Raw genomic sequence first — 12,513 nt, 5'->3', positions numbered from 1 at the left:
TTATATTATTTGACAATTTTAAATGGCAGATTTGGGTATCTTACAAAAGATGAAAGTTCAGCAGGAACTGCACATGAAGAACAAGGTGTTGTTTATGTTTTTGCAAACAATTTTTTATTTCTAGTAGCGAAATAGATTGCTCGTTACTGTAAGTCCATCATGAATGCTACTGTGTCATAGTGAGAATTATATCAAGTAATTTGATATTTAAATTAAGGTCAAGAGTGTTGTTATTGATCTTAATCAGATATGCACATATATGGCAGGACCATCAAACTAGATAGTGATTATTCATTTACAACTCAGATTGACAGCAAAATTTTCAGTCTACAAAATGATAAATAGTCTTGATAAATTTAAAGTCTGAAAAATGATGAGCCTCTATTTGATAAGCCTCTGCCGTGGAATTACAGAACACAACAAGTATTATTAGTACTACTACTATAAGCAGAATAGAAGCATCATGATATATTAGAGAAATATTGTTTCTTGGCTTTTGGAGAGTGCTGTAATATTGTCACATCCAGATATATATATGAGTGTATTTTTTGGTCCATTTTTAGCATCATAACTATCGAACAAAGAAATCTTTACAAATATGGTACTTTGATGGGGTAGATCTGGTGTTCTATAAATCGTCCATGAAATCAAGTTTTCTTGAGAACTTGTACATATAATTATTTGGGATTCCAGATTAGGGCTTTAACATATATAATATGCTGCCATGTTAATTAAACATGATTAATATTGATATTATACAGGTTGGGATTCCATGCAAGAGGTTGTTGGATACTATTACAGTGAAATATGGGCATTGCAACAATCTTTCTTTTATGAGCACCAGGCCCCCTCTTCCAGGACAATGTTATGATCATCAAACAACTTCTCACCAGGTAATAATGGAGATCAATGGTTAAAATTTTAATGGGAAGCAACTTTAAACCAATTGTGACATCAAGACTTGTACTTTGAGAAAAATTATATAAACATAAAATTTTGGGAAAAATTATATCTAATTTCAGGCGCATTCATTTAGTCGTTGTTATGTTCTACCTAATTCAATATTCTCGTACAGCTAATAGCTAATCAGATTATATCATGTATCTATACATACACACACACAACCAATTACTAGCGTTTTCTCTTTGTAACAGGCAATTTGTGGAGAATCTAAGAATGGCCAGTCTTCATCTTCGTCTTCTTCCTCGTCTCCGTTCATCTAACCCTTATCTCCTAAAGCTCCATTTGTGGTGAAACGTATGTCACATCACAAATTTAATTTGAAAATAAGCAGCTATCATTCTAAAGTTTCATCATCTGGTTTTATTACCATATATATTAAGTATATAAGTACAAATTTCTTGAAAAGTACTTTCTTGCAGCTCCCGAGAAGAAGCACATGCTTCCATCTGCCTAAAATAGATTCATGAAGTAAGCTAAGGTTCTTCATATCTTATATATATATATATATATATATATATATATATATATATATATATATTTAAGTTTATTTCACAATAATTATATCATATATTTAATTATATGATCCTGTGCAAGAAATATAATCAATCTTTGATCTTAAATGTCTATTAAATTTGGTGAAAATATTTTTTTTAAAACAAGTTTATTAGGGGAAGCTTAGGAAGGGTGCTTGACTGAAAATATAGATCAAACAAGTTTTTATTTTTGGATCAAGGATTTTGCATCTAGGCTAGGGAGCTACTGTTACTCTTTCATGTTTATGGATTAGTTTGGAAGAAATAGGCTTTTGCAAAAGATTTGAATTTATTTAATGACTTAGGCTACATTTTTATAAAATCCATTTCAATATCACACTTCACAGTTATCCAATTGATTTTGGGGTCTTATTACGCTAAAGTTTCTGGAATTTCATCTTATTTTTGTCCCATTTCCCATGATTTATTGAACAGTGAGATTTCTTGCATCAGATCATAAGTTAAAACTGGAGAATGCTGATTTTTGCAGGATTATTGTTGCAGTATTGACAATTCTTGAGAAAATTGGCGATGTATTTGTTTCATGGTATGTAATGGAGAAAATAGAGTTATTAGATAATTTAGTTTTGTCCAACTTTTTTATCTTTGTCACTAAATTTATAATCTGGTCGTTTTCCTTTTTTTTTTTAATTTCTATTTGCCAATTTTACCTTTTATTTTGTGAATGAACTATTAATCTTTATTTCCAAGAAAAAAAAACTTTTATTGCATAGGTTGCCTATGTACGGTGAGATGAAGTAAGCACTCTTCATCTACTTATGGTATCCGAAAACAAAGGTAATCTCTACCCATATTTTATGAATGTTTCGGTCAAAAAATAATATCATTTTTTGTTTAACACATATTCTAATTTATTTGATATTTCATAACTTGAGTTGCATTAATCCTTCATGGATGAAAGTTTGCAATGCCTCTTGTGTATGTATTATTTGAAGTTAGATAATGTTTTTGAGTTTAACTCAAATGTGTTGTATCCAATTTTTTCCTGTGATTTTTTTGGTCCAAAGAAATACATTTGTTCATTTGCTGATACTACTCTTGTTCATGTTCTTTGCTGCCAAATATGTTTTTGCTTTTACTTTTCATTTTAATCTATTCATATTTGTTTTATGTTTTTTTTTATTTTTAATAATTTACAGTATGGAGATACAAATTAAAGGAAAAGAGATTGGTGCGGCTTTTATGAAACTTGGGACGCTAACATGTGCTGAAGGAAGGAATCAAAATTTTTCGAGATTAATGCATAGTTTTTTCCTAGTGTTCATTAATTTAGAATTCGATTATTTTTATATTTGAATAATTTATAATATTGGAAGACTCTATAATATATTTTATTTTACAAATTTTTGAATTTTGAGTGATTTATAATATTGAAAATTTGTGAATTAAAATTTTTTTTTTTGTTTTTTATTTGAACAAAGACAACGCTTTTTTAAGCGTTGTCTTTACAACGACGCTTGAAAAGCGTTGTCTTTTCCAGCAACGACAACGCTTTTTATAAAAGACAACGCTTAAAAAGCGTTGTCCTTTTTAGATACGGCAACGCTTTTTCCGCGTTGTCTTTGAGCGTGGTCTTTTACAACACTGGCTACGACAACGCTTTTTCGGGGACATTAACAACGCGGAAAAAGCATTGTCTTTAGCCGTTTTTCTTGTAGTGCCTGCTGGCAGTTAAGTAAAGTAAAGAACCTATAAGTTCTCGATACATTGTTACCTCAACTGGTGCTCCTGCCTCATCCTTATCAAGATATATGGAAGCACTCATAGGAGTAGATATGACAGAACAATTTTCCATACCGAACTTTTTGATAAGTTCTTTGGTATACTTAGCCTGATTTATGAAAATGTCATTGTCAAGTTGTTTCACTTGTAGCCCGGGAAAGAAATTCAATTCGCCCATCATGCTCATCTCAAAGTGTTCCTGCATCAACTTAGAGAACTTCTTGCATAAAAGAGGATTAGTTGATCCAAATATGATATCATTTACATAGATTTGAATAAGTAAAATATGATTACCTTTAATAAATTTAAAGAGAGTTTTGTCGACTGTTCCTATGACAACATTATGATATAATAAGAATTGTGATAAGGTGTCATACCAAGCTCTAGGTGCTTGTTTTAAACCATTAAGAGCTTTATCAAGTTTGAAGACATAATAAGGAAGTCTATGAACTGATAAAACCTGGTGGTTGTTCAACATACACTTATTCTTGAAGTAGCCCATTGAGGAAAGCTAACTTTACATCCATTTGATAAACTTTGAAGTTTTTGTAAGCAGCATAGGCAAGAAATATCATGATGGCTTCAAGCCTTGCTACTGGAGCGAATGATTCGTCAAAGTCAATGACCTCCTCTTGTCTAAATCCTTGAGCAACCGGTCTGGCTTTGTTTCTAATAACTGTTCCATTCTCATTCAATTTGTTTCGAAACACCCATCTGGTGCCTATGATTTTTTGATTTTCCGATCGAGGAACTAGATTCCAAATTTTGTTTCTTGTGAACTGATTTATTTTCACCTGCATTGCTTCAATCCAGCTAGCATTTTGTAAGGCTTCATCTATATGCTTAGGCTCTAGCTGTGAAATGAATGTTGCATGCAGTACTTCGTTAATCATTTGATTGCAAGTACGTAGAGGGGCAATAGGATTACCAATTACCAGCTCAGGTGGATGACTTTTACTCCACTGAAGATTTGGTCCAAGGGGATTTGTGCTTTGATTTGTTGGAATTTCTTCTTTATTCCTGATGGTGTTATCGGGTTCAATGATTTTTTCTCCCATTCTCTGTTCTTCATGATCTTGATCTATTCTTCCTTCAGTAGGTTGAATGATTACTTCTTCTGGTTCATCCCTTATTATAGGAGGTTCATTATTATCACTTTCATCATCTAGAACAGTTGATTCTATCATGTGCTAGATCTTTGATATTGGTTTGAGACTTATCTGCACATACAGTAGCTTCATCAAAAATAACATGAATAGTTTCCTCTACTGTCAGTGACCTTTTGTTAAAAACTCTATAAGCTCGAATGACTGAGGAATATCAAACAAATATGTCTTCTTCTGCTTTCGCATCAAAGGCCATTAAGCGATGTTTTCCATTATCATGAATGAAGCATGTACATCCAAATACTTTAAAAATATGAAACATCGGGTTTTATGTCATTCCCGATCTCATATGGTGTTTTATTATGCTTCTTGTTAATCATAGATTTGTTTTGAGTGTAACATGTTGTGTTAATTGGCTCTGCCCAGAGTCTTTGAGATACGTTAGAATCAGCAACCATAGTTCTAGTTGCCTTTTTAAGAGTTCTATTTCTTCTTTGAGCAACACCATTTTGTTGTGGGGTCCGAGCAGCAGATAACTCATGCTTGATTCCCTGGTCATCTAGATAGGATTCGAGGGTTTTTTTTAAAAATTTGGTGCATCTATCACTCCTGATACGTTCTATCCCAATATGTTTCTCGTTTTGCAAACGTTTAAAAATTTTATCACGTGAGTAGCTGTTTGATCTTTGGAGGATAAGAAAATTACCCAAGTGAAACGACAGTAGTCGTCCACAATTACTAAGGTATATCTCATTCCCCCTAAGCTCCAGACCGGTGTAGGATCAAACAGATCCATGTGCAACAGGTCTAAGCATTTAGAAGAAGATATACACCCTTTGGTTTTAAAGTAGCTCTCACTTGTTTGCCTTGCTGACAAGCCGAACAAACTCTATTTTTTTTAAAATATCCTTTGGGCAGGCCAAGAACCAAATCATGTTTACTCAGATGTTTAATGGACTTGAAATTCAAATATATGAGTCGTTTATGCCATAACCACTGCTTATCATTTTGAGCAACAAAACAAGTAGGAACTAACGGTTGTTCACTTTGCCAATTTGGCCTATAAGTGTTTTGTTCTCTTAGTCCAATTAACATGATTTCACCATTACTAGATTTGATCATTCATGTGTGCTTGTGAAATTTAACATTGTAACCATTATCACATAGTTGACTAATACTGATCATATTATAGCTTAAGTTATCAACAAGCAATACGTCATTAATAATGATGTTATCATAAGTAATCTTACGCTTACCCACGATCATTCCCTTTGAATTATCACCAAAAATAATTTTAGGCCCTTTGTATTGTATGATTTCGGATAGCAGATCTTTATTTCCAGTCATGTGCCTAAAGCATCCACTGTCAAGATACCAAGTTGTCTTTTCCATTAGATTAATATTCTCGACTGATTTTACTGATAGTACCTGCAAGAAGAATATAAAACCATGGTACCCTTATCTATTTGGGTCCGAACTGGATTAATCCTTTTGGGACACACACCTAAATTACTCTAACGGTTTCACCCATATGTGCATCTACAAAGTGAGTCGATCAAGGTGCACGATGTGTGCTGGTTTGTGGTCTGGATCTTACAGTGTGTTGTTTGAACTTTTGATCTTTGTTATCCAGTCTGTATCATTTTTGAACAGGCATGCAATTGAAGTACTGGTTTTGTGGCACCTAATTATTCCTGTACTTGGATTGACTTGGTTCAAACTTAGACTGCCTGAACTTATATTGGTTTCCCTTTCTTTGTTCATTCAAACTAGATTTGTTCCATGTCTCTCTTTTCCTTGGATTCTGAGGCTCCACATATCCCAGTCCTTTATGCTTACCTTTGTTCTCATAGCGACTTGACTGTCCAATATCATAGATCTTAGGTTCAGCATGTTCATATATCGTACTAGATCGAACAAATCTTATTGCATTAGGATCGTTCCCACTAGAATACGATTGAGTATTTTCTTTGTAAGAATACATTCATTTGAGCCATATCCAAAACCAGTTTTATCACCTGCTTGTTTCTGGTTCTCATGTATCTTATCCAACGAGGTAGAAGCCTTATTCCAAGAGTTGATTGTTTTAAGAAACTTTTGATTTTCATATAAAGTGGCTTTGAATACTCGTTTCATATCATCATTCTCTGTTGCCAACAGATTTAGCTTAGTCCTTAGACCGTCAAGTTCTTTTTTCTGTGAACAGCTAGATTCCCTTGACTTATCAATAAGACATGTCTTTTCTATTTTTACTTCCTCAAATGATGTAAAAAGCTTCTTATACTCAGTGACCATATCATTAAGTGCTTGAACAAGTTCTTCTTGTGTAAATTCAGACGATCTAAAGTTAAATACCTCAGTATCGTCTTATTCACTCAGAGAGTTAGCCATAAGACATTGAACTTTCTCTTCCTCACTTTCTTCGGATGACTCGGATTCTGTTTCTTCCCATTTGCTTTTTCCTTTGTCTGCAACTAGCACTCTTTGTTCCTTCTTCTTTCAGAATGTTCTTCTTCCTTCCTTGCCTTTATTCTTCTCAATATGCTGCTTCCTCTCATCATTCTTAGGCCTAGTGCAATCTGCAATGAAGTGGCCTTGCTTGCCACAGTTAAAACATGCAGGAACATCCTCTGTATGGTCTTGTTTATAGTAAGGTTTGTTAAAATTTGTGTTATTCTTACGCATGAATTTACCAAACCTTTTAATGAAGAGGGACATTGCTTCTCCACTCATCTGCTCAGCTGTCTTCTTTGCTGATGCTTCCTCAGTCGATTGAGGTGAGATATTTGATGTTAGTGCTTTGGTGGGGTTCGAGACAGATGGATCTTCCTTTGTTTTGATTCTGAGTTCAAACTCGTACGCCTTCTGATCTGCAAATAAATCATGAAGCTCTGGTTTGTTTAGATCCTTTGATTCTCTCATAGCTATGGTCTTGACATCCCATTCTCTAGGCAATGCTCGCATAACCTTCAAAGCAATTTCACAATTAGTGTATAATTTTCCGAGAGCAATCAATTCACAAATAATATTTCTAAATCATTCATCAAACTCAGTCATAGTTTCTCATGGTTTCATCTTGTCATTGTCAAACATCTTAATGGCTATGGTGATTTTGTTTTCTTTAGTTTGATCGTTTCCTTCGCACAGTTGAGTAAGTTTCTCCCAAATTTCTTTGGCAGTTGAGCACATCTTGATCTTACTAAACATGTTTTTTTCCAAAGTTTTGTATAGTATATATTTATCTACGTTGTCAAGATTTGCTTTCTTCTTGTCCTCATTACTCCATTCTGCTTTGGGTTTCTCAACCATCTTTTGTTCGCCTCCTAATATGGCTATAGCAGTGTTGACTTTGAGAATCTTCATGGGTCCGTCAGTGATGACGTACCACATATCATCATCTCGAGCAAAAAGATGTGTCTGCATACGAATTTTTCAGTCATCATAATCTTCTATTAGAGAACATAGGGATTTTATTTAGCAAAGTCGTGATGAATATCAACTGCTAAAAGAAAAAACCGCTCTGATACCACTTGTTGGGTATCGAATGCATGTGTAGAGGGGGGTGAATACACACTAATAAAATCTTTAACTCTAATGCAATATGGTTGTGCAAATGTTAGTTCACTCAACCGATTTTCTTTTAACTTTCTAGATATATAAGAACTACTAAGAGTAGTGCTGAAACAGCTCTCACTAAACTACATGATAATTAAAAAAATAGTGTAATGCAGTAGTGTAAATAAGCACAGATATTTTATGGATGTTCGGGGCTCAATCTCCTACGTCACCCCTTCTTCCTCACGGGAAGGATACACTAGAAGACTTTGACTATTACAACGTCTTGCAATACACCCGATCCAAGTTAGGACTTATCAAATGCCAAAGATGGAACTCCTAGATTCACACTGATAAGATTCCAAGTTCTTATCAAACTTTTTTCAGTTGATGATGATAAATCTCTAAGCTTCTTGAAAGCTTAAAATCTCAAATCCTTGTAGCAGATAGTGTTCTTCAAATAACATCTTGGATTTGAGTAACCCTTGAAAAGATCTCTTTATAGATCGGATATGCTTTTTAGCAAAGGGTTGAGTGAGCAGACGAGTATTCAAGAAATGGTTTCAAGTGCTCAAGTATGCAAATCTTTGTAAGAGTAACTCTGTCTTTTCTTCTTGATAAGCTCTGATATTTATATCAACTTCTCCAACGTCTTTTTCTCTTCTATCAACGGTAGGAAACTTCTTTGGTGTCAGATATTAGTCATTGATCTGTGAGATGTGATAATATATTCTGAATATCTATACTAGGAGCGCCTTAAATTGTTTATTCAATGTGTCTTCACATTAAATGTTATTTATGGCTTTTTATACTTTAACAGGTGGCTCCTTAAATGCTTCGTCCTCTGTTTTTAAATTCTCTTGACAACTTTTTGAAAACTGGGAATTTGTGACTTCTTGAATACGGCAGATATATTGTCAACTTATGAGTTCAGTAGATATCCTTGCTTATAGATCAGTTGAGCATACTTCGGTTGATGTTCTTAGCTCGGTTGACAGATAACGGTTGACATGCTAAGATCAGCTGATACTGATTACTTCAGTCGATATCTCTTGGTCAGTTGATATATTTGGAGTCGGTATATTTCTCTTGAACACTTGTTTTACATGTAAACGGCGGCCGAACTAAAACAACGAAGTATTGTTTTGTTATCACCAAAATTTAGGATTCAACAGAAGATAAAAAAAAAAACCACCCGTAGTACTATTCCTATCATTCACATCACCATCCCAATCAGCATCACTAAAACCAACAAGATTAGTGTTTGTTCTTTCGTGTACCACAATCCCAAATCCAATGTACCCGAAACATATTTCAAAATACGCATAACAGCTTTTTAATTAGTTACCTTTGGATCAGATTGGCACCTAGCACATAAACACACACTTAACATGATATCAGGATGACTAGCTGTCAAATACAAAAGACTCCCTATCATGCTGCGATACGTGGTGTTGTCAACACCAACCGCAAAACTGTCTTCCCAATTTCTCACTCGAGCCTATTGGATTTTTCATGTTCTTAACATTCTCTTTGCAAAACGTTTTCACCAAATTATTTGCATACTTACTTTGACAAAGAAAGATACCATCACTCAATTTCTTAACTTACAATCCAAGAAAGTAAGTTAATCCTCCTACCATGCTCATTTCAAAAGTAAGACATGCATTCAACAAAATTATCAACATGCTTTTTAGAAGAAGCACCAAAGATAATGTCATCCACATAAACTTGACAAATAAAAATTTCACCTTTGGCCTTTTGAATAAAAAGGGTTTTGTCAAGCTCAACTCGTTTGAAGCCAATTTCCAGCAAATATTCAGTCAACCTACCATACCATGCTCGTGGAGCTTGCTTCAAGCCATAAAGTGTCTTCTTCAACTTATAGATGTGATTCAAGTGATGTGGATCCTCAAAGCCCTTTGGTTGTTTCACATACACTTATTCACTTAAAACACCATTCAAAAATGCACTTTTCACATCCATTTGGTAAAATTTTATACCCATATGACATGCAATAGCAAGCAATAGTCGGACTGACTCAATACGGGCAACAGGAGCAAAGGTCTCATCAAAATCAACCCCCTCAACCTGTCTATACCCTTAAGCAACCAACCTTACTTTGTTCCTAATGATGTTTCCTGATTCAACGGTTTTTTTTTTTTTGGAAAATCCATTTTGTTCCAATGACATTCCCATGATCGAGAGGTGGAACCAAAAACCACACATCATTTTGGACAAATTGCTCAAGTTTCTGATGCATGGCATTTACCCAAAATTCATCATTCAAAGCATCATTGACATTTTTAGGTTCAACATTGGAGACAAAACAAGAGTGCATTAATTGTGAGTACACGGAACTCATGCATACTAACCTAACCATCTTATGGTAGTCCACTTTGTCCTTAGCTCGGGTTTACCTAGTTCCATGAGCATCTCCAATTATCTGTGATGAAGGATGGTTCTTTTGTATCTTGCTTGGAATGTCCTTCAATGATTAACTCAGTTTCCTTATTACTTTGAGAATTTTCTTCATGAACAGTTTTAGATGGAACCATTGTTGTGCTTGGTGTTGTAACATCAGGTACAACACTGTGTTCTTCGAGAGAAATTTCCAGCAAGACTTCAATATCATCCACAGTAGTTTTACCTTTGAAATCTTCACAATCATCAAAAACAACATGTAACGCCCCGTTTTTATCTTAAATGAGTTTATTTGAGTTAATCGGAGATTACAGAGTTCACGAGACGACTTAATTTTGATCAGGGTCCTTTTTGCAAATTTTGGAAATTTCAAGGACTAAAACGCAAATAATGGATTTTATATATATTCTTGTCTAGTTTGACTTGGTCCATTACTTCTCCTCCTTCCTCAAGCACGCCTCCTCCATTGAAGCCCACCCAAATGAGTTTCCAAGATTTGTGATTTCATTCCAAGCTCGATCCGGCCGTTAGAATCTATTTCTGAAGGCAGTGAAAGAGTGGGTGCCCGGTGAGCCAACTTGTGGCTAAGGGCTTTGATGACTCTTTGTATAAACAATCTTTTGTTTAATATTATTTACACTTTTATTAATGGCAATGACTTTATCTTTCTTCATATTGTTATATTGTGATATACTATTGTTGTTTTGATAAAGACCTTGAATATACTATAGTGTATGTAAGATGTGGTAGAACATGGGGATGTCTATCATGAAACACATCTTATAGTCACTGTATATTCTAAACTGTTCCTAGTCGATTGAGCCGTCCGATAATAAGGATAAGGATCGCTCGAGTTTGAGACTAGCATTTGCGATGCAGAGTACCACGTTTCATTGGTAAGGAACATAGAGATGTTCGAAGCATGCAAATGGATATTCATACGATGAATGATCGAACTACCCTATCCGGACTTTCCAAGTGGTTATCACTTATCGAGTGGATAAAGTCCGCGGTTTTGGTTGTACACCATTAGTCCTTACTACTTGAAACATCATTGAGACTCTATATGCTAGTACTGTGCTTTGACTCGTTTACCGACTCTATTGGGGTCATCAGGTGTCGGGATTGGGTACAGTTACAACACATATAGGAGTCGATGCTTTGTTGTCAAGGATTCACCACATACTTGCGAGTGTGGATATCCTATGCGATCTGAGGAGATATTAGTGTGACGAATCTCTGGCCAGAGTACATGATGTGTTTTAAGAAATGGTTTCTTGGTAACACATGCGATGTCACTATTTGATCTTCAAGATGTATTACATAGTTATTGAATCTTGAACGACTCTCGATTTACCAATGGTTGTTGATTCGATCGGGATATATGGATGAAGGGACCGTACTGTACGTTAACCAAAATCTATTGGTTCTTGCAGGCACTATCAGTGATACCTAGGGAATCATGGGGCGATGTTGCTAGGCGCTCTTAGCATGATTCGATGGGCAAGTCGGAAATTGTTGTTCCGAGTCACAAGGAGTTGTGAGCCCACGGCTAGCTGTATCCCTGAACCATTGAGGGTCACACAGAGTAATGGATTTTTAATCCTCGTTGAGATAGTCAAATTTAAAGAGTTAAATTTAATGAACAAAGAAGTTGGACTTCTTAATTATGAGTAGAGGAGTAAGATTTCCTAAAATGACATAGGGATGGGCATTTTTGGAAATCACTGAATTCGGATTCAGAAAAATTTATCTTGACTTTAAAAGGTGCAGAAATGGTTTCTGTGCACATTGGTGAAATCGGTTTATCAATCGGAGTCACGATGAATTTTATATTAATTTCTGAACATGCGGGCTTTGCTTGTCGGGCTTGAACTTATGACTAATGGGCCCTAAGCTGTTAGTGGCCTACATTATAAATAAGTTATTGCAGTACAGAAATTACAAACAACAGGTCACAATTTTCGAAAACCCTAGTATTTTTCTCTCAATAGTGGCCGCCCCCTTTCTCCCCTCTGCTCGGAAAATCCAGTCTGTGAATTTTGAATTGCAGTCTGGTTTAACGGATCAAATTCGTTAATCTCTTCATAGAAACTTCTGATAGATTTTCTAGTGCAATCTATCAGAGGGATTAAATATCCGTTCGTGGACCTGATTGAAGAACAGTTCGTCCATCAGTTCCAGGGATA

At 35.0% G+C, this 12,513-nt stretch overlaps 1 protein-coding gene across 1 annotated transcript; it reads right to left on the bottom strand.

The window, feature by feature from the left end:
* Window positions 1-5,467: 5,467 nt before the first annotated feature.
* LOC140861466 (uncharacterized) lies at window positions 5,468-7,708 on the bottom strand. The gene is made up of 5 exons (XM_073264488.1): window positions 7,592-7,708; window positions 6,871-7,312; window positions 6,364-6,711; window positions 5,859-5,884; window positions 5,468-5,773 (listed from the first exon to the last, which is right to left on the bottom strand). Exons 1-5 carry the CDS (start codon window positions 7,706-7,708, stop codon window positions 5,468-5,470), a joined length of 1,239 nt encoding a protein of 412 aa, XP_073120589.1.
* Between the last annotated feature and the right edge of the window lie 4,805 nt (window positions 7,709-12,513).

This window comes from Henckelia pumila, chromosome 4 (genome assembly GCF_033568475.1).
Source record: "Henckelia pumila isolate YLH828 chromosome 4, ASM3356847v2, whole genome shotgun sequence".
Classification (NCBI taxonomy): Eukaryota; Viridiplantae; Streptophyta; class Magnoliopsida; order Lamiales; family Gesneriaceae; genus Henckelia; species Henckelia pumila.
The sequence above is the reverse complement of the archived record's forward strand: the minus strand, read 5'-3'. Positions and strand labels throughout refer to the sequence as shown.

Bases quoted from the DNA above. Each gene is read 5' to 3' on its own strand.
- LOC140861466 (XM_073264488.1), bottom strand. From the start codon at position 7,708: ATGAAGATTCTCAAAGTCAACACTGCTATAGCCATATTAGGAGGCGAA. The intron at 7,313-7,591 runs GTAGATAAATAT...ATTGCTTTGAAG, and splicing joins AGAAAGCAAATCTTGACAAC to GTTATGCGAGCATTGCCTAG. The intron at 5,774-5,858 runs GTAATTTAGGTG...TTCTTCTTGCAG, and splicing joins ATATGGGTGAAACCGTTAGA to GTACTATCAGTAAAATCAGT.